We start from the raw sequence: 25,659 nt of genomic DNA, 5'->3' as shown, positions 1-25,659 counted from the left end.
TTCTTAAGAATGATTTTGGCCTGGAGAGAGAGTATCTCTCGCCTTATTGTAGAAAGTGACTTCAAAGTTCCAATTGATATGAACGACGAGAGATGCAAGCATCATGGTATGGTGATGTCCCTACTTTGATCCGTTGAATTCTCAAGTTAATGATTTTAGATTTACATGTTTTCATTTGGGTTACAAGAGGGTTTAAGCTCGGAAAAAGAAATAACTCATAACTAAATGAGGTGACGCAACGTCAACGTTATCAGCTAAAAATAAAATACTTAAATGAACGAGACATGTTCAAATATTATCAAAGAAGGACCATCTTTGCAAGCTCAGTTTGCAATAGTATTTGCACAAACATTTGCTTCAGGGAGAATATGCCAAACTCGAACCTCCCAATTCAATTCCAACAATCAACGAATATTGAGTAATAAACTCCAACCACCTATAATCCCACCTTTTTCGGAAAAAGAAAGATAATTACTAATTGACTAATACTTCAATTTTACTGTAAATTCTTCTAGTATGCATTTGTTAGAGACTCTTTTTAATAAGCTTTAAAGTGTTTCTTTGATAATTTATTTAGAACTTGCATGTTTAATTTCTTAGTTTTCCATTATCATTTTCTTGACTTTCCCCTATTTTATGCCCAAAAAAAAACTTTCAATAATAATTAATTTTAAAATACCATTTATGATATACCCATGATGGGTAAAATTGGAAGAAGAAAAATTGGTAAAAAAATAATTAAATGAAGAGTAAAATTGGAAGAAAAAGTATACAACAAAACACAATATTGAAAAGAAAAATTGGGAATATTATTGAATTGAAAGTATACTCCTTTTACTTCAAAAAAAAAAAAACAAAAGGAAAGGAAGTATAAAATCGTATAAAACCATAGTTTCAACTCTTAAACTCTTGATCTTGCAGAAATTTAAGATTAGTTTAGAAAGGCGAAACCAATTTCCATTTCAGTTTAGGAATATTTTGGTTATGTAGATGTAACTAGTTTAGGAGTATAATCCTGCCCCAAGATACATACCGATTGCAAATGTTTGTTTGGGTTTGGTTTGAGTTGGTGGTCGTTCTTTACAATTTTTCCATCAATAACACAATGTTACACAATTATAATTGTACGCTAAAATCATGTCATAATAATAATAGGGTTAATATAATACACATATTAGCATAAATTAGAAAGCATCAAGTTACAAAAATATACTTGTATCCTCAATTCCTTCTATTTGTATGTTAACTTTTTCTCATCCTTTAACCGTTAACTTAAAAGCTGATTTGACTCGTTTGAGAGATCATTCTTAAAAGAGAAATGATATTTGTATAACTATTTTGTAACAACTTTATCTCTCATACTCACGTTATATTTTTACTTTTCCTCTCTGTTGCTTTGGTTTCCATGTCAATATCCACTTTTCTTTGAAAATTTATGCTTGTCACAGAAGTTGTCTCATAAATGGTTGTTCAAATAACACACTCTTTTTAAATATTGTTTGGTTGAATCACTCCTTCGTATTCAACAGGAATATTCTATGACCTTATATATATTTGAACAAAAATAGATAACAAACTCAACTCAACATAGAAGAATAATAAAATGGAAGTTCTGTAGGGTAGATTTTTTTTGTTGATACATACATACATACAAGATCAATTTAGCAAATTAAGGAATCAGAGCCAACTTGAACTTCAATTGCAAACATATCAACAAAATTAAAGACAAAATCACAAAGCAGTTAAAGAATTTCATAAGCTCAGAGACATTTTGAACTCCTCTTATTTACACGTTAACAAGAACATTCACACCCAAAAATTTCTAAAATTGTATCTCTACATAGGAGAACATAAATATCATTGATGTCCAAATAATTAGACTTGCTTGTGAAGTGTTTCTGCGACATTTCCTTCCTTAGAGTTCATAAATTTGCTCTTAATTTTCGGAGTCACAAATGGGCTGACCATTGAATACAACATGCTTAAATACCCTTAAAATCGGGAAAATTGCTCTTCTCCTATAAAATATTGCTCAATTCCATACAAACTGACAAAAATACCATCAACGTAAATTAACCCACGTTTGATATCGAACGTGAGTTAACTCGCGTCTGAACCTCACGTGAGTTGCCCAGTAACTAAACTAATTCTATTGAAAAATCTTCCTAAACCCTTACCACTAGTTTACTTCCTTGTACTATGGTAATAGCAAAACATAAAAATGTTTTCTACTAAGCACAAAATGAAGTCTCGGACTCGCATTTGTTTTTGATTTAATTATGGACAAGAATGTTCTTTTCCAACTTTGTTTCATGATAAGATTTCCACATCCAACATATTCATTAACAAACCACAACATAATAATATACGTTCCTTCTTTCAAAAAAATAAAATAATATACGTCCCATTACACAAGCCAGATTTAGGGTCTATGTTTCGCAACAACATTAAATTCTTGCATTCTTCGGCTGAAAAAATTAAACCCTATGAGTTTTTTATTTTTTATTTTTCAACTTTAACATTTTTAACCGAAAAATGCATGATTTTATTCTATCAATGCATTAATGTGATATTTTTTTAGGCGAAAATCAAATATTTTTGTTATTCGTCATCAAATTGTAGAACAACAACATATTTAAAAAAAATAAAAAATCTAGAAAAGGATCCATATATAAATTTGAAATCATCAAACTTTTAAAAAAAAGGGAAATAAACTAAATAGAACAAATATTAACAATTTCATAATAATTCCAAAATAAAATATTTTTTTTTGTTTTTATTTTATTTTACGATGATAATGATCTCAGAACACGAATTAGTGAAAAGAGAAACAAAATTTTGTTTTGGCAACTTGATTTCATAACCAATGATCCAAGAATAAATATTTTATCTCACATATGTTAAGAGAACTTACCTTTAAGAGGATGGATATGATAAGAGTCAATATTTCACTCTCTAATGGCTCAATTGAAAATATTTTATCTCAGTGCATCGATGATGATTTTTCTTTTTTTTATTGACTATATATATAGTGACATATATTTGATCAAGTTTGTTACAATTTTTGTAAGGATAAAGAAAAAAAAACTGAACATATACTCACATCGTATTTGTTATACGATAAGAAAAAAAAATATTATGTTTGTTACACTTTTTAATTCACTCTCATCCATTAGAAAAAAATATTATTTTGTTTATATGGATGGAAGCATGAATTAGCGATATCTATCTACCAAGTAAACGAAACCCTTATGTTATTTCTAAACATAAACCATCTTGTAACCAAAAAAAAAAAAAACATAAACCATCTATCAATGAATTGTTCGATCGATCTAGCATGAGAACCGGCTACACTCAAACTCTGTCAATGAAAAGGAAAAAGACAAGTTCATCAGATTCATCATCATATTTACCTTTAACTGATGACTGTTTGGAGATTATAATGAGATTATCTGAAATTGACTTGAACTCTCTATCACTCGTCTCCAAACAGTTTCTCTCCATCACCCATCGTCTTCGATCATCAATCACCGTCAAAGATGCAACACGTCCTTACCTTCCTCGTCTCTTCAAAAGGTTCACCAATCTCACCTCCCTCGACCTCTCCCCCTACAAGTATCCACTCGACGAACTTCTCATCAAAATCTCTACTTTCCCATTGAAACAACTCACATCACTCAAACTCCCTCTTGAATCCGATTTCCCCGCAAATGGCTTGCAGACTTTCTCCCAGACCATTACATCCCTAACCTCTCTCACTTGTCCCCATGCTTATTTTGATAACGACCACCTCTTGTTACCCATTGCCGATTCTTTCCCTTTGCTCAAACAACTCAACCTCTCTCACCCTTTGTTTGAATCCACGCACCTCAACAACGTTCACATTAATGGAATTCATTCTCTCTTATCACACTCTCCATATATACAACATTTGGATCTTAGTTACACTTGTTTTCTCAATGATCAACATGTTGCCGACTTCTCTTTGCTTCTTCCTCATTTAGTGTCTATAAACCTTACTCGATGTTGGAAGCTAACAGAATCAGCTTTGTTTTCGCTCGTTACAAACTGTCCTTCACTTACCGACATCAAAATGGTTCACACAACTATTGGGAAAGATGATATTTCTAATTCTAATTCTTTTGCTTCTGTCAAAAGCCCGAAATTAAAGTCTCTTTCTTTGGCTGGCTGTCAATACTTGAAAGATGAAAACATCCTATTGTTTGCTTCTATTTTCCCCAATTTGGAGGTGCTTGATTTGAGCTATTGTAACGATGTCACAGAGAAGGGAGCTAATCATGTCGTTCAAAATTGCACACAACTCAAGGAGATCAATATGAGATCTTGTGATCAAGTGCAAAATCATGTTGTTTCCTCAATGGTATTATCAAGGCCGTCATTAAAAAAGATCGTCGCTCCATTTGTTTTAAGTGACAGAAAGAGGAAAGTCTTCATGCTTCGTCATGGATGTAATGTTTCCTAGTAATAATAGAATAGTATAGATAGTATTCTCAAACTGCTATGCTCAAGTTTGTTTCATTCAACTTTGTATTCAAAGATTTACTTCTCTCATGCGAAATTTACTTCTAAGATTTCGCAGTTGGACTGCCTTCATTTTTCAATTACAGTACAACAAACTATTAATTTACATCAAATATCAATTAGAGTATCGTGTTAATAAATTTACAGCATTTTTTGTTAAAACTTTCTGTTGTCACTGAACTAAGAAAAGACACTTGTTGTGGTCGGTCTATTCATAATTTTCATCGACAATAATAGTATGAGGAATACATAAACACGTATCACGATGATCGCGCCGCTTCCCATCTCGGGGCTTCCACATCTGCTCCCATCTTTGGGGAAAGAATAATTCAGGATCAAGATTCCAATGATTTACACCACCCTACCAGAAGTCATTGATGGGCTAGAAGTCATCATCAGCAGGGTGGACATGGTCAAACAAGCTTTTTTGAGAATAAAGATCAGGAGCAAGAGATGTACTGGAGTTATCACAAATCATCTGATACAGCACATATAGATGACTTAGAATCAGGAGAATTAAATCTACATTTTGATGATATTTATAGCAGATCGGTTTGTTGATTCTGAAAACAATTGGTTCTGGGCACACTTATCATATTACCCTGATATATCTATTAGTGTGTGATCCAGATTCCATTGGAACAATTATTGTGAAACTTCTGGATGGCTGAATTCTTTTGCATTCAACTTTAACAATTTCTGAGATAAATAAGAGTGCCGTGTATAGTTAATATTCCTTCTTTTGTTCCCTCATTATGTTGATTCATTGTTTTGAAAGAAAATTAGGCTGTGTTTGGTTAATACCTCCTTTCTATCTGCAATTTCTAAGTCTATTTCAACTCATGTGTTGCCGTATTAGTAGTTTCGTTTCCTAGATATGTCCCTGTTAAACTGCTGGCGAATGCCCCTTCAATGTTGAAAACTGTTCTCTGTATAATCTTTTGGTTTAGTGATTAATGAAGCTAGTCTGTTTTATAAAGAAAAAAAAAAGAGAGAGATACAACATTTGGATTAACAAATAGTAAAGGTGCAACATCTCACACTTTAGGGATTCGTGTAATTTTATACTAGGTAAATTCTTAGTTACCCATAAACTTGGTTGGGTGCCGGTATCTTGTCGAGTGTCGACCAAACTCATTCAAAATTTGATTTGATTTTTAAACAAATTAATGCTAAAATGTGACATGTTATTGAATAATTGTATGATGAGTACATAACTAACCAAACTTTAATGATACCATTGTGTTCGCCATTATATTATACAAAAGAACTACTTGAATATGGTTTCGGATGTACACATACGAAAAAATGCATTTTTTGCATCCTGTAAAAGTATACTACCATAGAAATTATGCTGTCTAGAAATAAACACTCTTATCCGGAGGCAAAGCAATGTCAAGATGTTTTAGTGAATCTTAATTGCTCTTTAGATTCAAAAGAGCAATTACACACATCGAGAGTATTTTCAAGTATTAGCGAATACTCATATCATATCACACGATCAAATACTCTTTTAGATTTTCAATTTCAAGCACATACACATCATAAAAACATACACAGTCCAACCTGAAAACAAGAAGGGGAAATTACAATGACCTCCCTCCCGCAAGGTTTAACTAAACAACACAAACACCCCCTCTATTTTTAAAAATAACACCCACCTCCCCTCAAATTAACACCGTTAAAGCACAGTTAATGAGAAAACACATTTATACACTTTTGACTCTTAAATCCTTTAATTTACCTTTGAATTTCCCAGGTCACTTTCTTTGTTAAGTTTCGTTTCCTGTTAAACGGTATTTTTCGCTTTTGTATACCGTGTTAACAATTTTTTTTCTTGTTAATTGGAATTTCTTTGATTACTTTGGGTGAACCTTTCTAATTCTATTGCTTTTTTTTATTATTAGCATCACATAGGTGCTGCCATTTTTTTGAGCACTGCCAATTGCTCTTCTGTCATGTACTTGCATCATGATAGCAACTAATTGGTTTAAAGTGCATCCCGAAATTCCTACAGATACCAATTCCATATGACAAACCATTTTAAATTGGAATACAGAAACATAAAAAGTAGAAATAAAAGAGAATTTAGTGTGTGGAATTAAGAAAACAATCAACACTATTATTTCAAGAAAGGAGGAGGTCGTGATCCACTGCCAGTGGATCAAACAATGTATGTTTTAACGGAACTTAACAGTGTTTTAACGGAACCTAACAGTTGTATGGTTATTGACGTAACCATCTTCACCATAGTTGCTTCTAGGGATTTCAGCTTCTATTAGCAGCAACACATAAATAACTTTTATCATTGTAACAAGCAAAAAAACTAAAACATTATGCTTGAAGTTAAAAGCAAGCTTACATGTGGCTCAGCAGAGATACGGGGCAACTTGGTTGGAGCTACTAGGTTGGTGACACCTTGTCCCTTCTAAGAAAAACAAATTTGGCTCTTTGAACTCAAGCCTTGACCTGGTTTTTCGGCTCAAGTATACTGGACAGACATCATCAAATTTCAGCACATTCTTTTTGGTGTCTTTTCGAATGAGCCGTTTGAAATTGCAGTTACTAATATTTAGCATGTAAATCTAGTCATAATAACCACTTATGTGATAAAGGTGTCTCCTCTCTTTCATTCTAAAAATAGCTTATATTTTTTTGCTGAATCAAGAGCAATGGAAGACGACAGGAGGCGTCAAGACATCCCAACTAAGTTGCACCAAAGACCACCTCTACAACCATGCTCATAAAATTTTATTAAAAAAAGGAAAAACTGTACAAGCGGGGGGACCAAACCAGAACATGCAAAATAAAAATAAAAACAAACTGGAGACTTAAAGAACGGAGCCCAACCCGGTCTCTAAAAGAAAAAAAATTACTCATATTATAACCCGTATTTTATTAAATAAACTATTAGTATCTGCCTAAAATATAAAATAAATAAATTTTAGATTTTTTTGTTGATAAAAAAGTAAATAAATTATACTTATCTAAATTGAATAAATTATCGATAATATTAATTTTTTTAAAGTTATCAATAATATTAGTGTCTGTGTTATATGCATAATATTTATTGAAAATCTATATAATTTAAAATTAATAAAAGAAAAAAGATTGCCCATATTATAACACGTAATCCAAATGGACGGTGGGATTGGACCTCTAAGATCAGTCAATCATTGAGACAGATAATGAGTTTTTTTTTTAAACTAATTAAAATATAGAATAAATAAATTCTAGTTATCTATCTAAGTTCAAAAATTATCAAGAGTGCGTGTTTAAATAAAAAAATAGCACATGTAAGAAAAAAAATTATTTCATTATAAATATATAAAATTGATTACAACAAATAATTTATAAATAATCATCTAAAATTTTCTCTATCAATTTAATATTCAAAAAATGAATGAATTATCTATTAAATTTGACAAAATCTATGGTAAATGAAATATAATTTAAAATGAAAACAATGAAGGAGAAAACTGAGAAACAAATAAATCGTCTGAAATAAGGACAAAACTCATGTGAATTTATTTATGTGCTTTTTCGTATGATTCTTAGCTAAAAACATACTTTTCATGAGTAGTTTATTTATGAACCATATGAAAAGCACTATGCTCGTAAGTTTTTTGTTAACGTATGGATAAAACTTAGGTGCATTTTCTTAAATGTTTTTCGTGTGGTACTTCACATAAAATACTCACAACTACCTATGATTTCTCAAATTCATATTTTTTTTCAAAGTTTGTTATAACCACAAAAAATAAATTTTAATTATATGACGAACCATACGAAAATCATGAATGGAAAATGCACCTAAGTTTTACCCTTAAAATAAGCTTCTCGTCTTTTGAATAACACGTATTAACAATTAGTTGTTAAAAAAGAACACAAAGTATATAAATAAATAAATAAAATCAAATGAATATAATAGTAATAATAGACTTAAGAAGGGAAAACAAAATAAGGGTCTTGTTAACGAGTGCCCCCGGGGCACATTTTAAGGATCTCAAATTTAGTAATTATCCTCTTAAAAAGTTAATTATTATAATTTCCAATGCATTGAAAACACAATTTTTTATAAAAATTTATCATTTAAAGTGCTTAAAGATTTCTCCAGGGGCATTTGTTAACATTTCCCAAAAAATAATAGTAACATTAGTGGTGATTAGAGATGCCAAAAAATTTATATGCATGCTATCTACAGATAAAATCCACCATTGACACGAAATAGATAGCTTAACAAGTAAAATAAATTAATATTTCCAGTGCTTCAAATTAATGGTAATTAAGACGTTCGATTTCTGTAGAGATATTTATACTATATAAAACATCGATTTTTTGATTAAAAACTATTAATGAGTTAGAATAGTACATTCTCATAATAAACAAATTATAAAATTAAATAATGTTTTAATAAATATAAAAATTAAACTTATTGAATCAAATTAATAAATGGATTGTATACATGTTTATATGGTGGAATGATGATGAATCAATGATGATTGGATGATTAATATGATGGATGTCATGATGTTGTTGTTTGTCCGTCTTTTGTGCAAAATTTGAAATTGAGACGATGTTGTTTCTTTAAGTGATGTTGGGTGATGATTATGTTGATGATTTAAATGATGATGAATTATTATTAGCGATGAATTCTTACATGCAAAAGATGATGATATTGGCGATGAACGCATGTATGCAAAATGTTGAGGTTGATGATGATGATTGTTGAATGAACGTATTCATTATTGAGTCTTATGTTAATGCATTCATAAATGTTGAGTCGAATATTTATATCCATATTGGCGATGACTAGAATACTTTGAATTCATATTGACGTTGATAATGATACCGTGGTATCATATTGGCAATGAAAATGATATTGTTGTATCCTATTGGCGATGACCGGTACCACATGCATATAGAGTCGTGTCTTGAGCACATTGCATACATTAAAAGTGTCATGTTTGACTATGTGCTTGGTGAAGTTTGGTGAAAATGTGAAGATGTGAGACGTAGTTGTTGCAATATTACGCTTGTACGATTGATGTATGAATATACTGTGTGGTTGTTATGAATTAATTTTAACTAATTATTAATAATCATGTGAAATTAATTATGTTGTTTTACTTTCATTTGATTATGCTTTTATTGTGGAATGTAATTTAACCCCCAGTGGTCGTTTGGTTGACTGTCTACCTTATTCTTATGAATGGGTAGACGACGTGTAGTATTAGTTGCTTGATTTGCGGTGAGTATGCTTGAGGCTAGATTTGGAGCTACCTCGTCTTTTGCTTTGGAGTCGTAGCTTATGGCTCTGATTAGAGTGTCCGTTTTATTTCATATTTTGGATGTTTTGATTACTCTGTATGTGGAGACTTGAGAGTTACATTTGGTGATGTATTTTGATTATATGACATGGCTACTTTGGAGACTTGTGTTATCTGTTGATGAGATACTATGTTATTATTCCCGTGCGATGTTTTTGAAAAATTAAGTATGCATGTTTTTGATTTATGGAAGAAGTAACACCTAAATTCTTTATATGATTGTATCATTTGCGTGTTTTATCGCTTTTAGAGTTTATGGTGTTACAACAAGTGCAAAATTTTAGCCAAAAACAATGTGTTGAATCGAATTACACACATTCTAAATCGTATCAAACATGTGAAAAAGAGTGAATATGGAGCTATGAAGATTGATACAATTCATACTATATTTGAATCGATTCAACCTTTCCCAGACAAAGGTTGATACAATTTAAGGGTTTGTGAATCGTATCAATGCATTGAAAAACAAGTCCAGAACAAATTAATGATACGAATTAGAAGATTTTGAATCGACTCAACAATGATATGATTAAAAAAAACCATGAATCGTATCAAAATGCAGGACACAAGCCCTGCAATGGCAGAGATGGGAATTGATACGATTCAAAATCCTTTGAATCGAATCAAACATATAGAATAACCTTTTCCCACTCAAAAAGAAGATTTTTATGCATATGGAAAACTTTATTTGACATCCAAGAATCATATGACATGACAACAAAGAGTGCTAGGTGCTTTAACACAATTCTAGGCTATAGCTACTATTTATATATACATCATCAAAATAAACTATAGCTAATTTTATATCTAAACATCATCAAAACAAACCTAATGTTATATGCAACTTCAAAAACCCATAACCTTATCCAACTTTTTTTCAACCTCTCTATAAGCCTTCCTAGCAACCCCGACCTTCCGGTTAGCCTCATCTACCACTTCCTTCAGTCTTCAACTTTTTCAGCGCCTCCACATGATGTTTCTTAGCATCCTCTAGGGTCTTGAGAGCCTTATCCTTCTTGGACTCTCACATAAGATCCCCAAAGACACCAGTATCATTGGTAGCCAGCAGGGTGGAGATAGCATCCATTTGAAAAGAGCTCATGACGCTATTAGCGAGCATCTTCCTCTACTGTTCTTTCAATTTTGGCGTTTGGTGATGCAAATTCCGGTGACCAATGTGAGACATCTAAGCAATGATCGAAAATTAACCAGGGATCGCCAGAGATGACTTTCTCCTTATTAACCACTTGATCAAATTTCACCATATAGAAACCATTATCATTATCCATGATTTCAAAACCCCTATGGAATTTCCAGACTTTGTGCAGACGATCTTTCATGATGTTGTACCCGAGATTCTTACCCAGCAGCTTGACAACGAGGGCATCTTTCCAAGGAGTACAAATTTCTTGGAAGGTTTGTGGTTCTAGGTAGACTTTTGGAAGGAGGCGGTTGTCGTCTTCGAGTTCAATTCAGACAAGTTTTTTCTCTATCATGTCTTCTTTGGGACGGGGATGAGTTTCTTGTGAGGCACATAAGAGTTTTTCGCGGAAGGAAGGCTTGATAATGGTGGATTGTTGTCGATCAAGAGGCTTTTCGGTTTGTAGCATGTTGGTATCACCATGTGCGGAGAACACGAATTCAATGTCCATTGCCATAGACGCAATTTTCTTTACGGCAGCCAAAGAAGTGGACTGCTATCACAATCGCTAGTAAATACTCATTCCGTCCCTATTTGTAAGCACCCTTTGCCTTTAATAAGAGGGTGCTTAGATATAGGGACGGAGATAGTAGTAAACTAGTGGAGCTATGTTTTCGAATCAACTTTGAAATCGCAAATCGTAAACCCCTAAGAACTAGGATGTAAGTTGATATATTTATAGCACCTAAAGCACATTTAATTCGAGTATATAACAAAAAAACAAAATGTAACATCGTTTAAACGACAACGTTTACTTATTAAAAAAAAAATCCGACTACGTTGTTGAAATCACATTACCTCCATGAAAGAGGGTTTTGCGAAGGTTTAACCCAAAATCGAAGACGAAGCAAAATCAGCATGAGAAAACTCTTGAATTCTCTCACCTTTTTCTCTCACCTCGCTCGTCGAGCTTCATCTTCTCTCTCTCCTCTCCGCGATGCATCCATCAACCCTATTTTCACCCGCAACAAACCCCTCTACACCCCATTTCAAACCATGTCAACCCTCATCCAAAAACCCACTCAAATCTCTCCTAGACAACGCAAAATCATCGAAAAATCGCATCTTGAAGAAGCTTTTGAGTCCGCCAAAACAACCGAAGAAATGCTCAAAGCATTCAGTGAGATGGAAATTTCATTCAATGAAAAGGAGCTTGGTTTAGCTGCATTGAAAATTGGTCTGAAGCTTGATCGCGAAGGTGGGGATCATGAAAAAGCTCTTGAATTTGCTAATAGAGCTTTGAAAGTGTTTGAAAATGAAAAGAAAGATTCTTTTCCTTATGCTATGAGTTTGCAGTTAATGGGTAGTCTTAATTATGGTTTAAATAGGTTTAGTGATAGTTTAGGGTATCTTAATAAGGCTAATAGGGTTTTGGGTAGGTTAGAGAATGAGGGTGTTTGTGTTGATGATGTTAGGCCTGTGCTTCATGCTGTGCAATTTGAGTTGGCTAATGTTAAGACGGCGATGGGGAGGAGAGAAGAGGCGCTAGAGAATCTTCGGAAGTGTTTGGAGATTAAGGAGATGACTTTTGAGGAAGATAGTGAGGAGTTAGGGAAAGGGAATAGGGATTTAGCGGAAGCTTATGTTGCGGTTTTGAATTTTAAGGAGGCGCTTCCGTATTGTTTAACGGCGTTAGAGATACATACGAAGCGATTAGGGATGAATTCTGTTGAGGTTGCGCATGATAGGAAGCTTCTTGGGATTGTTTATAGTGGGATGGAGGATCATGAGAAGGCGTTGGAGCAGAATGTTTTGGCGCAGAAGATTTTGAAGAATTGGAATCTCAGTTCGGATTTGTTGCGCGCTGAAGTTGATGCTGCGAATATGATGATTGCTTTGGGGAGATACGATGAAGCTGTTGGTACTTTGAAGAACGTTGTGAATCAGACTGAGAAAGATAGTGAGACTCGAGCTCTTGTGCTTGTATCAATGGGGAAAGCGTTATGTAATCAGGAAAAGTTTGCAGACTGTAAAAGGTGTTTAGAGATTTCTATTGGGATTCTTGATAAAAGAGAACAGATTACACCGGTGGAAGTTTCTGAGGCATACTCGGAGATATCCATGCTATATGAAACTATGAACGAGTTCGAAACTGCGATTTCGTTGCTGAAGAGGGCACTAGCTTTGCTCGAGAAGCTCCCACAAGAGCAGCACTCGGAGGGAAGTGTATCTGCAAGAATAGGGTGGTTGTTGTTGCTTACAGGTAAGGTGAAGCAGGCTATTCCTTATTTGGAAAGTGCTGCTGAAAGGTTGAAAGAGAGCTTTGGTCCCAAACATTTTGGAGTTGGTTATATCTACAACAATTTGGGGGCAGCATATTTAGAGTTGGATAGACCTCAGTCAGCAGCGCAGATGTTTGCGGTAGCCAAGGATATCATGGAGGTTTCTCTTGGTCCACATCATGCAGATACAATTGAAGCATGTCAGAATCTTTCAAAGGCATATGGTGATATTGGAAGGTATGGATTGTTTTATTGCTTTGACTTTATTCCCTGATATTGTTTCTCTTGAAAACAATTGGTTTTGGGTACACTTTACTCTAGCAGTTTAAACATTTAACTTTTGGACATACACCTAATAGTGTGGGATTCATATTCCATTGGATCAATTATTTTGAAACTTAAGGATGGCTGAATTCTCTTGCATTCAAGTGTAACGATTTCTGACATAAAATAGAGTGCAGGGTATGATTAATATGTCTGCTTCTATTTCTTCATTGTGTTGATTGACTGATTTCAAAATAAAAATTAGGCTGTGTTTGGATCAACAACTTAATTAAGCGCTTATCATATAAGTACTTTATGTGTAAGCTTTGTCCATAACAAAAGATAAAATAAAGTTAAACTATTTTCATATAAGTAGCTATGTTGGAGAACTTATTGAAATAAGCTGAAAACATTTTATGAACATGTCATAAGCTGTTTATGTAAGCTCTCCAAACACTGTTGCTAGTTCTTATGCTAGTAGATAACCTCAAATAAGCCATTCCAAACTGGTCCTTATTCATGCTATGCTCATAATCCTTTTAGTTTCCATGTCTACCTCTCATATAGTTCTTTCCATCTATCAAACTAAGTTTTATTGCTTTCTAAGAGTGAGTTAATTGTTTAACCACTATATTCTCTTCTGTGCTCACCAAGAGAGTTCTGATTTGGTGTTTTGTGTTGTACACTGTAAATTTCTAGTCTTCACATATTAGATAAAATAAAGTGTATCTGAGTAGAATTTGAATGATGAAATTCTCGAGAGTAGATCTTGAGTACAAAGAGTTATGGCCTGAGCCCATAATTGCACATGGAATTGCTGCTAATGTAGTCACTAGTCAGACATCAATGTTTTGCTTGTTTTTGGACCTTTATGCAAACTTATTTCATTATTTAGATCGGTCCATTTCGAGCTCAATTGCATATGATTATTTTGTTTGCAGTCTACACAAATTTTATTTATGAAGTTTATGCACACATGATTTTTTTTCCTATATAGTATGTACTTGAATTACAAAAATATTTAGGAATCGGAAGGTATAATTTAGACTTGGTTGTTCCCGGTTCAGAGGTTCTCGTAAAGGAATTTAATGAATTCAACGTAACATACTGTGAGTGGAATGTGCAAACTTGTTTCTGTCCCTTGTTTTTGGATAATGTGCTTCTATTTTCACTAGTTTAATTTAATTGTCATTGCATTGTGAACTGTATATGTTTTTCCAACGGAAAAATTCATGTTTTCCTAAAATATTGGAATTGCAGCCATTCCCTTGCAATTGAGTTTCAGCAGCAAGTTATAGATGCTTGGGAAAGCCATGGAGCAAGTGCAGAAGAAGAACTAAGAGAAGCTCAGCGACTACTCGAACAATTAAAGAAAAAAGCCCGCGGTGTCTCTGCAAATGGGGTTCCTATGAAGGCTCTTCCCTTTCCTAATAATAATACACATGCAGCATCCAATAACTCCCAACCTGACATACCGTTACATCAATCCCATAATAGTACACCTGCAGCATCCAGTAACTCCCAACCTGACACACCGCCACGTCAATCCCGAACAGTTTAGCAGACATCCTCTTTCACAACAGCATATTTTGATGAATGCCTATGGTACTGGTATAAAGTTTGTTTGCCAATACCAATAAGCTAGCTTATATAATTTATTTGATTAGTTTATTAGTTTTATTTGACTGAATTGGTTGCTGGTTTTCAGATTTTACAGATTTGTGTAGGTAATTACTTAAATTATTTGTTGCTATATCAGTCATATATTTTGGGGGTTGTCATTATATTATGTTATATTATTTGTATTATATTTTCTTTTATATTCTAATTCAGTTCTGAAAAGTTGGCCATTGTACATTAAAATGGAATTTCCTCTTCAAATAGTGTAATACTTCCCCCGGACTTACTGAGGTACAATCGGTTTAGAATAATGCTAGAAACCCACTCTCCAACACACACATCACAAAGCACTTTTTTTTTTGTTAACATTCATGAGTTAAACCAAATTTAAGTGGGACACACATAATTTGATTGGACCCTTATGAATATGGACCAATAGAAGAAAGTGCGTGTTCTAGAATGTGTTGCTAACACTCTTCACGTGTTTAAGCTTTGGGGAATAGAGTTTATGAATATGTTGATGCTTGGTAAATGATTCCTGCTAGTAATAAGATACTCACTAAAGAACAAAGAGTGGGAAAGATAGTCACAATAATGAGATAGTCACAATAATGAGGTTAAGAACAAATTGCCCACCATAATTTATTATTGACTAATTTATGTCATGGAATCTATTGAATACAAGGTGGATTCTCTCATCTCAATTAGGTTTACATAAGAGTTAGAAATCGAACCTCTGATCACTTGGTTAAGGTGTCCGAGTCCCTTAGTATTACTATTAGATTAATTCAAATGAAAACCTATATCTTATTATAACGGTTAATACACACTTTTTAATAGAGTAAAATAATGTGTTAAGATTAAAATAGCTCACGTTTAAGTAGTCAATTTAGTTAAATGATAGTATTATTGAAAAAAGTTGATAAATATTGTTTTGGTATTTTAAAGGAACAAATAATTTAAGGGAAATGTTAACGAGTGCCTTCGGGGCACTCGTTAAGCACTTTAAATAGCAAATTTTTAATGAAAAGTTGTGTATTGAATGCATTGAAAATTGTAACAGTTGACTTTTCAAAAGAATAATTACTAATTTTAGGATGCTTAAAGAGTGCCTCGGGGGCACTCGTTAACAAGACCCATAATTTAAACATGACACTTATAACTAGAGAGTGAGAGTAATTGAACAGTTGGTGAGTTGAGTTGTAACAATGCACATGGAACAAGTAATATGTACGTTGTTCATCAATCCATTAATCTCTGGTACTTCAAATTAGAAAATTATATTCTAGATGGCAATCCTTGTGGCAGCTTTGTCCAAGTTACATTCTACAGAGAAAGAGGACCTCACATTTTAAATTATTTACTCAGAGAAACTGTTATCTTGATTTGATTCTTGGCATCTTTAGCATATATTATTGACAGTACCCTTCATGAGTTATTTTGGGATTACAGAAGGTCTAAATAATGCCTGGCCAGGGGGAATGTACTGGTGATTGAGACTTGAGAGGGACATAGAGAGGTAGAAAACCAACTTTTGTGTAAGGGTACTCTCTAACTTTTGAATTTTCTATCCATAGATAGGGACATATTTATTGCTGTATTATTATGCTGTTGTCCAACATCCATAATATCATTGCAGTGAGGCCTAAAGGAAGCAGTGATAATTTCCTTACATTGCATTTCTCATGCTGCTACTTATGGTTTCTCATTGTCTTGGTCCCTAAGTTCTTTGGTTCTGATATATAGCTTCTCCTAATTACAATTTACACATCACTAGGTCTGTACTTAGGACACCCTGTATTCACTATGAATATATCGGTAGCCGTTGGATCAAGATTGTACGGTTTCAAAAACATATATATATATATATTTTTTTCTCTTTCCAAAATATCAAATTTAAAATTTGAACCATCCTATCTTAATTCATCGGTTACAAATATGTTGATTGTGTGAACGCATGATATCTTGAGCGAATATGCCATAGCATGCTGGGAAGATGGACCCCCAAAACATAATGTTTACAACTTGTCAGTCAATTACTTGTTCTCAGTAAAAGAAAGAAAAAAGCATAGAAGATATATATATTGTGCTGACAATCATTCACAATCATTTACATTCACTTTTGAGTAAAACAAAACTTCAGAAAGGTAAAGAACCACACCTTGTAATTCAAGCAAGGTACTAAAGCTTAAAAGCATTTTTGTTAGGAAAAAAAAAGCTTTTAATTCACCACTATCACTTGCATAAGTCCCTCTACATTCTGCATTTGCCTCTGCTGTTAATCAATTATCACTACTAAGATTCAATTCAAAGATCTCTAACTTCATTTGGATGATAACTAGAAATAATGAAAACAAAACAGAAAAATACTAAAGCTTAAAAAATGGAAAATCTTCTTACTTTAAACATCATTATTCAAATGGAAGAACTGCATTTTTGGATCCCTTTCCATAGTAACAAAATGGAAAGAATTGTCTTCTACTTTTGCTATTACAATCCTCACTTGCACTAGCTTCATTCTGGTGGTGCCTATTTTGTTGTATAATGGCTTGAACATCCATGAAAACTTGTCTGTCATTTGCAGAATCCATCGAGAAAGATCTTCGAATCGGCTGAATTGAAAATGTGTCATCTTTCTTTCTGATGATATCAATGCACTCATCTCCCATGATGGAAACATGATGAAACTTATTTGGTTTCATTTTCCTTGTAGAGTGATAATTTCTACTATGTTCTATGCTTCCCCTTGACTCATTTCTTTCTTGTTCAACCTCATTTTCTCCTCCTCCTAATTCAATGACCACATAATCTTCATCACTACCTAAGTTAGAGAGTAACTGAGAATCCTGAGGAGAAGAACTTGGAGCTATGATAATGTCAAATTGAGTGTTTGTTGTATTTCCTAAAATGCTTGATCTACAAAGAGGACAATTAGAATTTGTTTGAAGCCAAATATCAATGCAATCCAAGTGAAAAGCATGGTTGCAATTTGGAAGAATTTTTATCACATCCTGTTCTTGAAACTCTGTCAAACAAACCACACAACCATACACACTTTGATCCTCACATTCTCCTTTTATAAACTGAAAAGATGGGATTTCTCTGATGACTGATTCGTCTAGTCCTCGGTTCCACAATGTAGGAGACAATGCTATGAAGTGATCTTCCTCGTTCTGTCGAACTCGAAGGACTGAAATCCATCTCGTTGGGTTAACTTGGTTCCAGTTTGAGCAGCATTTGGTTAAAAAGGTGAAGTAGCTAAGGAGCAACAAAATGGTAGCCATGATGCTAAGAACAACAATGGCAAATATTGGAAAAGCATAGTCTGAAACAGGTTGTGGAGGGTGAAGATGAAATGTATTATCCTGAGTTATAATAGGTGGTAGAGCCTGGTATCCAAGCTTGTAGAATTGGTTCTTGTTCATTGCCATGAGCAGAGATGTGAATTTGAGATATGGAATGGCCTTAAAAGGTAAGGTGCATAGAAAATAATAGGTTTGACTAATGAGGTCATATTGTATTGGGAGAAAAAGGATTCACTAAGAAAATTATATTAATTAGATACACAAGAATGATTAAATGAGATGATTCTTATCTCTTTCACGTTAACCAGAGGTTTTGAATTCAAATTCAGTGCTGGGAATACAACAACATTAAAACTCTTAAAGGAGAGCTTTGTCGTCCATTGTGGTCCTATCCAACTCGAAGAATTAGTCTTTGTAGTTCTAAACTAAAGGTACCATAGTGATAGATTTGTTAGTAAAAGAAGACTTGAGGAAATTGATTAATTCTTGGTAAAACAAAGACATGTGCATGTGCTGATTACAAGGTAAAAGGAACCACTTGAAGAGAAGCATGGGGGGCCAAGATTTGACTTAATCTGGAAGTACAGAAGGGTTTGGATTAATATAATTGTAGCAGCATTTGCCTCGACTTTTTGGTGTGTTACTTAATTACCTTTTGGTCTTTTCTCTCTACTGTTATCTGAATATTGCCTTTTTCTCCCCAATTTTAACATGTGTTGAGAATAGATTCTCTCGACTGAAATCCTTTTAATTTTTTTCAATTGTTCCATCTCAACCATTAAATATGAGAGAGAAAAGAAATCAAATTATACAAAAAAAGGAGATTGAGTTTAATGATCGAGAGATAACAATTGAAAAAAATTGAGAGGATTTCAACTGAGAGAATCCATTCCCGTCTTTGATGGTCCTACCACCCTTTGATAATCTCCAAACATGTGGTCAGGTGACACATTGATTACATTAACAGAAAATTAAATGAAAATATGAAGAGAAGAAAAAGGTGTATAACTTGATTATTCTATATCTTTTAAAAGAGAAATGATGGTAAATAATTCCAAACATCTTGTCATAGTATATTTGAGGGAAAGAGGTAATATATGTCCAATAGGATATTCTTTTCAAATGACATAAGCAGGGCAATTTCTATGCAACAAATAGTACACTAATTGTTAGGTATTATATTTTTAATTGGATTACAAAAATTTAGATGAGTTGCGAGGATCATCCACAAAAGAGGAGCTCACGTTGGCATTGAAAGTTAAACAATAAATCAACTTTTTATCAACTGAATCAACTTTCATCGACGATAAATATTAAATTGAAATAATAATGAAAAGCCGGCAACTTAACTATGCAAGCCGGCAACTTTATTCATAAAGGATATACAACATAAAACAAACCATGACTAGGATGAAGCTTATAAAATAATATTAAAAGATGCAACCACAAACACAATCCTTGTAAAAAACAAGAACATCACTTTCAAGCTCCCAATTGTTACAAAAAAATATAATTATGTTCGTCAAAATTAAGATATATTAATGCACAACATGTATTGCTCTTCTCCATCAACATACAACCCTTCCACTTTTAGCCTTTAATCTCATTTTGTCAAGCATAATCAAGCTATACTAAGCAATGGATAAACTTATTACAAGTTGTTGGTCCAATTTCCAATCTGTCCCTGAGGACTACATATTTCCACCAGAATCAAGACCAGGAAATCTCAAAATCCCATTCAACAGTAGCATTCCAGTGATTGATCTTAGTGAAGCACAAAAGGGTGATAGAGCTAATATAATTCAAAAAGTGATCAAAGCTTCAGAGGAGTTTGGATTCTTTCAGGTTCTTAGTTTATAACTTTGTCCAATGCACTAGTTAAATATTTATATATTATAGATTATTTAGCATGTTGCATACATATACATGTTTAATGGTAATTAAAGTTGGATTGAAGCAGATTATCAATCATGGAGTCCCAGTGAATCAAATGAAAGAAACAATGAATGTTTTCAAGGAGGTGTTTCATATGCCTGATGAGTACAAGAAAAGTTTGTGTTCCAATGACCCTTCCAAACCATGTAAGATGTTTACTAGTAGTATCAACTATGACAGTGAGAAGGTTCATCTTTGGAGAGACAATCTTAGGCACCAATGTTATCCTTTAGAGCAGTGGCAACACATATGGCCTGAAAATCCAACTACATACAGGTAAATGAATATAATTTGGAGCTATCACATAGATGTCATTGTTTTATAGCGTACGCGTTGATATATTTTATATAAATATTTATAATATATGAAATTGCTTTCACTAATCGAAATTTCTGAATTCGTCCTCGAGTACATATAGTAGCTCATTCGTATAGACCTTTTTTTGGCAGGCAGTGTGTTGGTGATTTCTCAACTGAAGTTAAGAAATTGGGTTCGAGGATCATGAATTTAATCGGTGAAGGGCTTGGCCTAGAGTATGGTTATTTTGACAATGATCTTACCGGCTCAATTCTTTTGTCAGTTAATCATTATCCACCATGTCCGGAACCAAATTTGACATTAGGAATTACCAAACACTCAGATCCTAACCTCATCACCATTTTACTACAAGATGATGTATCTGGCCTTCAAGTGTTTAAGGATGGAGAGTGGATCGCTGTTGAGGCTCTTCCTCATGCTTTTGTCATCAACGTAGGCTACCAATTGCAGGTACACTTATTTAGGCATTTTAACTTGAATACCGAAATTGATCCACCACCAACCGATAAATCGTCTCAAAAATCACATTACATATCATAAACAATTAGCCACTTACTATAACAACGGTCCTTTAGATTATGTCCAAAAAAAAAACTAACTTGCGATCCAAGTCAAAATGGTGCTATTTTAGTGTTTAGATTGAATGACTCTTTGCCTCAAAATCGATTCAAATTTCAAAATGAATCACTATATCGATCGCATTTTGGAAAATTTTTTGTTTCTCTTCCATTTTGCCTCTTTCATATATGAACCTTGACAAATTTTGTTGACTTGTGGTACAGATAATCAGTAATGGTAAGCTAAAAAGTGCTGAGCATAGGGCTGTGACAAATTCAAGTCATGCACGTACAACTGCTGCATTTTTTGTAGCTCCTTCAGATGATTGTAACGTCGAGCCAGCACAAGCTATCACTGATGAACATAATCCACCAATTTTTAAGTCCTTCAAATACAAGGATTTCAACTCTCACTACTTTAACAAATATGGTGACACAGATGTGGTGCTTAAATCATTTGAGGCACCAAATAATTAAATGAAATAAGTTTTTGGAAGAGATATGTAATAATATAATATAAAATTATTGGTATAAGAGATATGTAATAATATAAAATAACTCTGCTTAGAAAAAAAGTTTACTTATTCATGATTGAATGGTACAAAAGAAAGTATCTCTTTGTCCAGAAGTACAACACTAGACGGGTTTCCGTGTGTGGTATACTGGTATAAATGTTACTCCCTCCGTTTCAAAATGAGTGTCGCTTTAGCCAAAAAAATTTGTTTCAAAATGAATGTCGCTTTACATTTCCAATACAACTTTAATTTTTTTCTTCCAACTTTACCCTCAATAAATACTCCAACTTTTCTCTCACACAATTTCCAATGCAACTTTATGTTTGTCTTTTTCTTATAAAGTAAAGGGCAGTTTAGTAAAAGTGTTATATCTAATGATTATTTCATTCCATTTCTTAATCTGTGTGCCAACACCTAAAACGACACTCATTTTGAAACGGAGGGAGTATCATTTAGTTCATTGAATATCATGTAATTTGCATAATTAATAATTTGAATTAAAGCACACAACATCTTAATAATATGCTAACTCTCATTTTATTTCTCTCTTGCCAATGCATAAAAACAATAGGGTTTTTGAGTCACACAATGGAACTTTCAAAATAATCTGATTCATGGAGAGAGATCTAAGAGGTGCTAAAATCCTTTCATAAATAATTACCATTCCACTACCATCAAAAGTCATGTTCCAAACATTGTACAACTTTATATTTGCCTACTCCCTTATAAATCAACATTGATTTTTTTTTTTTCACAAATGCAATTTTTACATTACTTATATTTCTCATCACTCATATAATCCCTTTTCATATGAAGACTTAAAATTTCTAGAACACGTTTTTCAATTTTTTTTTTGAAACTGCCAATATTAATAAAGCAAGCCAGCACAAGAAGCGTGAGGCTAGCCAAAAACAACGAAATACAAGAAAGACAGGCGTCGTATATAGGCGGAACACCCGCTAAAAAGCATACAAACCCCAAAAAAACAGCCGATGCACAAACTGGGCTAAAAGGAAATAGAGCCCAGCACCAACCAAACCTGGACAGCAAAGCCTGCAGGCCTCCAAAAACCCAGCAGAAACCCAACTGCTGTCTGCACCCTATGAGGCCAGAAACACGTTTTTCAACTTAAAAAGGCATTGTGTGGTCCAGGGCTGTGTAGAGCAATTTTGGGACCTAAGTAAAAAAAAACAAGAGTGTTTGATGTAATATAAATCATCAATCCTCATATTTACATACAAATACATTATATATCTTTTTAGTTATAAAATTGTTTATCGAATTTTATGATTAAAATTCTAATATATCTCTATGCATAGGGGTTGATTCAATTATTTTGCAATATTGTTAATATTAAATGATTTAAACAATTTTAATTTTAAAAAACATCTTTTGAAAAAAAAGTGGAGATACTTAGTAGAGCCTTCTACAACTATCATGTAAAATTAAGCAATTTAGATGGACTACTTGCACCAAATTTCGTAAAAAAGAAGACTATCTATACCAAATTGCTAATAATTTTTATAAGAGTTTTGCTAACACGCGTCCTTTTGGCACTTGTTAAGAAAGCGAAAAGTACAAACTTTACATTGAAAATAACAACCTTTAAACATAAAAAAAAAAGATGAATATACCTACATTTTTTCACCATTTCCCAAAATAATATTTCTATTTTAATTTTCTTAACAAGTGTCCTAAGGACACTCTTTAACATTTCCTTTTTTATAAGGGTTCTTTAACATTTCCTTTTTTATAAGGGTTCACTGGGTGGGCTTAAGGCAACCGTTTCAATGGCCTTGCTGATACGAAAAAGTAAAGTGCACGCTTCGAGCAATGTCAAACTCCAAATTTCACTCACTAAATACTACTTATTTCTTGATCATGATGTTTCTTATTACTAAATTGTAACACACTAAGATAATAACTGCATTCCTATTTATTATTAGTTCATAACAAACTTTGCTATCCTATTGTTACTAGATAGTAACAGAACACTTCACTTTAGCATCGTCGGTTATCTCATCATTCACTTGTTATCCGTTGTTGCTTCCTCTTGGTTAATGCTATCACTACTCTGCTCCTCGAAATTGACCTTGTCCTCAAGGTCAAAGATTCCATAAATAGAGACGCACACACACACTCAGGTGGTTTTTGAGGTGGTGGCGACGACGGGAGTGGAGATAAAACATTTTTTTGATGGCGATTGTAGATTTGGTGGTTTCGATGGCGAGGATGACACTGCATGACGAGTACAAATTGACGATGGTGGTGGCTGAGTTTTGAGAAGATTCAATCGCTTCAATGGTGGATTCGGTGACTTCGATTGTGGCGAAGATGTTTGAGTTGTGGTAAAGTATTTGTGTGGTGGTGACCTCGGTGGTGGAACTGAAGTGTGGTTTTAGACCATGAGTTTCTTCTATATGTGGTTCAACTTCATTTTACTGAGCACTCTCCTCTTTCAAAATTTTTCCCAATTTTTCAAGCTTCTAGAAGATTTTTCCGCATGCTATTTTGAGAGACCGTTGGGAAGCTTTGTTTAACTCAGCTAAATCTCTTAAGATTTTTTTAGAAGTTTGCAACAATTTGTTTGTGGGTGGGTTAATTAGGTGATGGTGATGAAGGTAAAATTGTAGGCATGGTTGAATAAGATGGAGTAGTGTAGGATGGGTGATACATGTATGCCATTGGAGGTTCTCTCAATGAAAGCATCAGTTGATACGAATAAGTAAAGTGCACTCTTCGAGTCATTGCTAATATGGGTGTTCGTGTTGCGGTTTGGATTGGTTTTGAGGCAAAATGTCAACCGATCCAAAATAAAAATCATATGCGGTTCGGTTTGGTTTAGATGAGTTTTCTAAAAAAATCCGAACCGAACCGATCCAAATATATGTTGTTTAGTTTGGATCGGTTTTTGGATATCCAAAATGCAAAAAAAAAAAAAAATCTTTTCTCTTTTCTGAAGAATATAATTTTTTTATTAATATTAATATTACACAAACGCGGTAAAATAATAGGATTGATGCAAAATATATTCAAAAATTAAAATTATAGAATGAAAATTATCAATTATTTTTGAAACATATGAAGTAATAATAATATAGATTAAATTAGGGCAATATATATAATTAAAATTTAACAAGCAACATAATAATGAAATAAATAATACTAATAAAAGAATAAATAAGTATTAATATTTATTTTTGCGGTTCGGTTTGGTTCAGTTTTGAAAAAGTGATCCGAAATTCGATCTGATCTTAGCGGTTTTTACAAAACAACATCCAAACGCATCCAAATATAATCGGTTTTTTGCGGTTTTCGGTTTTTTGGATCGATTTGCGGTTTTATTTTGAATCGGTTTGAATTTGAACACCCCTAAATGCCAAACTCTAAGTTTTACTCACTAGATACTTCTTATTACTTCTTATTTCTTGATACCTTTCAAAGTTATTAAAGAGTTATTTATATACAAGGATATTCCATATTCCATATTACTCCTAATTAACATAACAAACGAATTTAAAACCAATCTCTCCTATTATTAACCGATATTCCATATTATTACTCCTAATCTAATAAACGAATTTAAAACTAATTTCCTATTATTAATAGATAGTAACAATCTTAATATATAATACTAAGGTTCACAATGCATGCTCATTGTGAAACCCTAAACCTAAACCTAATCCTGCCTTTTTTGAGAGGTTTAAAAAATCTTTCTGAAAAAAGTTTCTGCAGGGAGTTGAACTCGCAACCCATAGCCTCCATCCAAGCACTTTAACCACTAGACCAGTAGCTGTTTTAGTGTTATAATATCGCTTCCACTAATACATTATGATTGAAATGAATGAAT

At 33.2% G+C, this 25,659-nt stretch overlaps 3 protein-coding genes and 1 pseudogene across 5 annotated transcripts; 3 read left to right on the top strand and 1 right to left on the bottom strand.

The window, feature by feature from the left end:
• The first annotated feature begins 3,220 nt into the window (after window positions 1–3,220).
• Window positions 3,221–4,520, top strand: LOC146956390 (uncharacterized). Its single transcript, XM_085728687.1, has one exon. The coding sequence runs from the start codon at window positions 3,338–3,340 to the stop codon at window positions 4,481–4,483; it is 1,146 nt and encodes a 381-aa protein (XP_085584813.1). The 5' UTR covers window positions 3,221–3,337; the 3' UTR covers window positions 4,484–4,520.
• A 7,335-nt stretch (window positions 4,521–11,855) lies between these two features.
• On the top strand, window positions 11,856–15,340 carry LOC146956389 (Tetratricopeptide repeat (TPR)-like superfamily protein). Its single transcript, XM_085728677.1, has 2 exons — window positions 11,856–13,532; window positions 14,820–15,340. Exons 1-2 carry the CDS (start codon window positions 11,932–11,934, stop codon window positions 15,118–15,120), a joined length of 1,902 nt encoding a protein of 633 aa, XP_085584803.1. The 5' UTR covers window positions 11,856–11,931; the 3' UTR covers window positions 15,121–15,340.
• Window positions 15,341–17,229: 1,889 nt separating this feature from the next.
• On the bottom strand, window positions 17,230–18,657 carry LOC146956388 (RING-H2 finger protein ATL16 pseudogene; annotated as a pseudogene). Its single transcript, XR_015015506.1, has one exon. The product of XR_015015506.1 is annotated as an RING-H2 finger protein ATL16 pseudogene (transcript).
• A 1,361-nt stretch (window positions 18,658–20,018) lies between these two features.
• LOC146956387 (hyoscyamine 6-beta-hydroxylase-like) lies at window positions 20,019–21,964 on the top strand. 2 transcript variants are annotated; one of them, XM_085728667.1, is made up of 4 exons: window positions 20,019–20,329; window positions 20,445–20,695; window positions 20,854–21,187; window positions 21,520–21,964. In XM_085728667.1, the coding sequence occupies exons 1-4, from the start codon at window positions 20,123–20,125 to the stop codon at window positions 21,769–21,771; spliced, it is 1,044 nt and encodes a 347-aa protein (XP_085584793.1). In that variant the 5' UTR covers window positions 20,019–20,122; the 3' UTR covers window positions 21,772–21,964. The 2 variants fall into 2 exon arrangements, with proteins under 2 accessions (XP_085584793.1, XP_085584796.1); XM_085728670.1 differs by having other exon boundaries at window positions 20,022–20,329; window positions 20,869–21,187.
• The last annotated feature ends 3,695 nt before the right edge of the window (window positions 21,965–25,659 follow it).

This window comes from Medicago sativa, chromosome 1 (genome assembly GCF_051527215.1).
Source record: "Medicago sativa cultivar Bolivia chromosome 1, Bolivia_mono, whole genome shotgun sequence".
NCBI classification, from domain to species: domain Eukaryota; kingdom Viridiplantae; phylum Streptophyta; class Magnoliopsida; order Fabales; family Fabaceae; genus Medicago; species Medicago sativa.
This window is presented reverse-complemented; position numbering and strand designations above follow the sequence as displayed.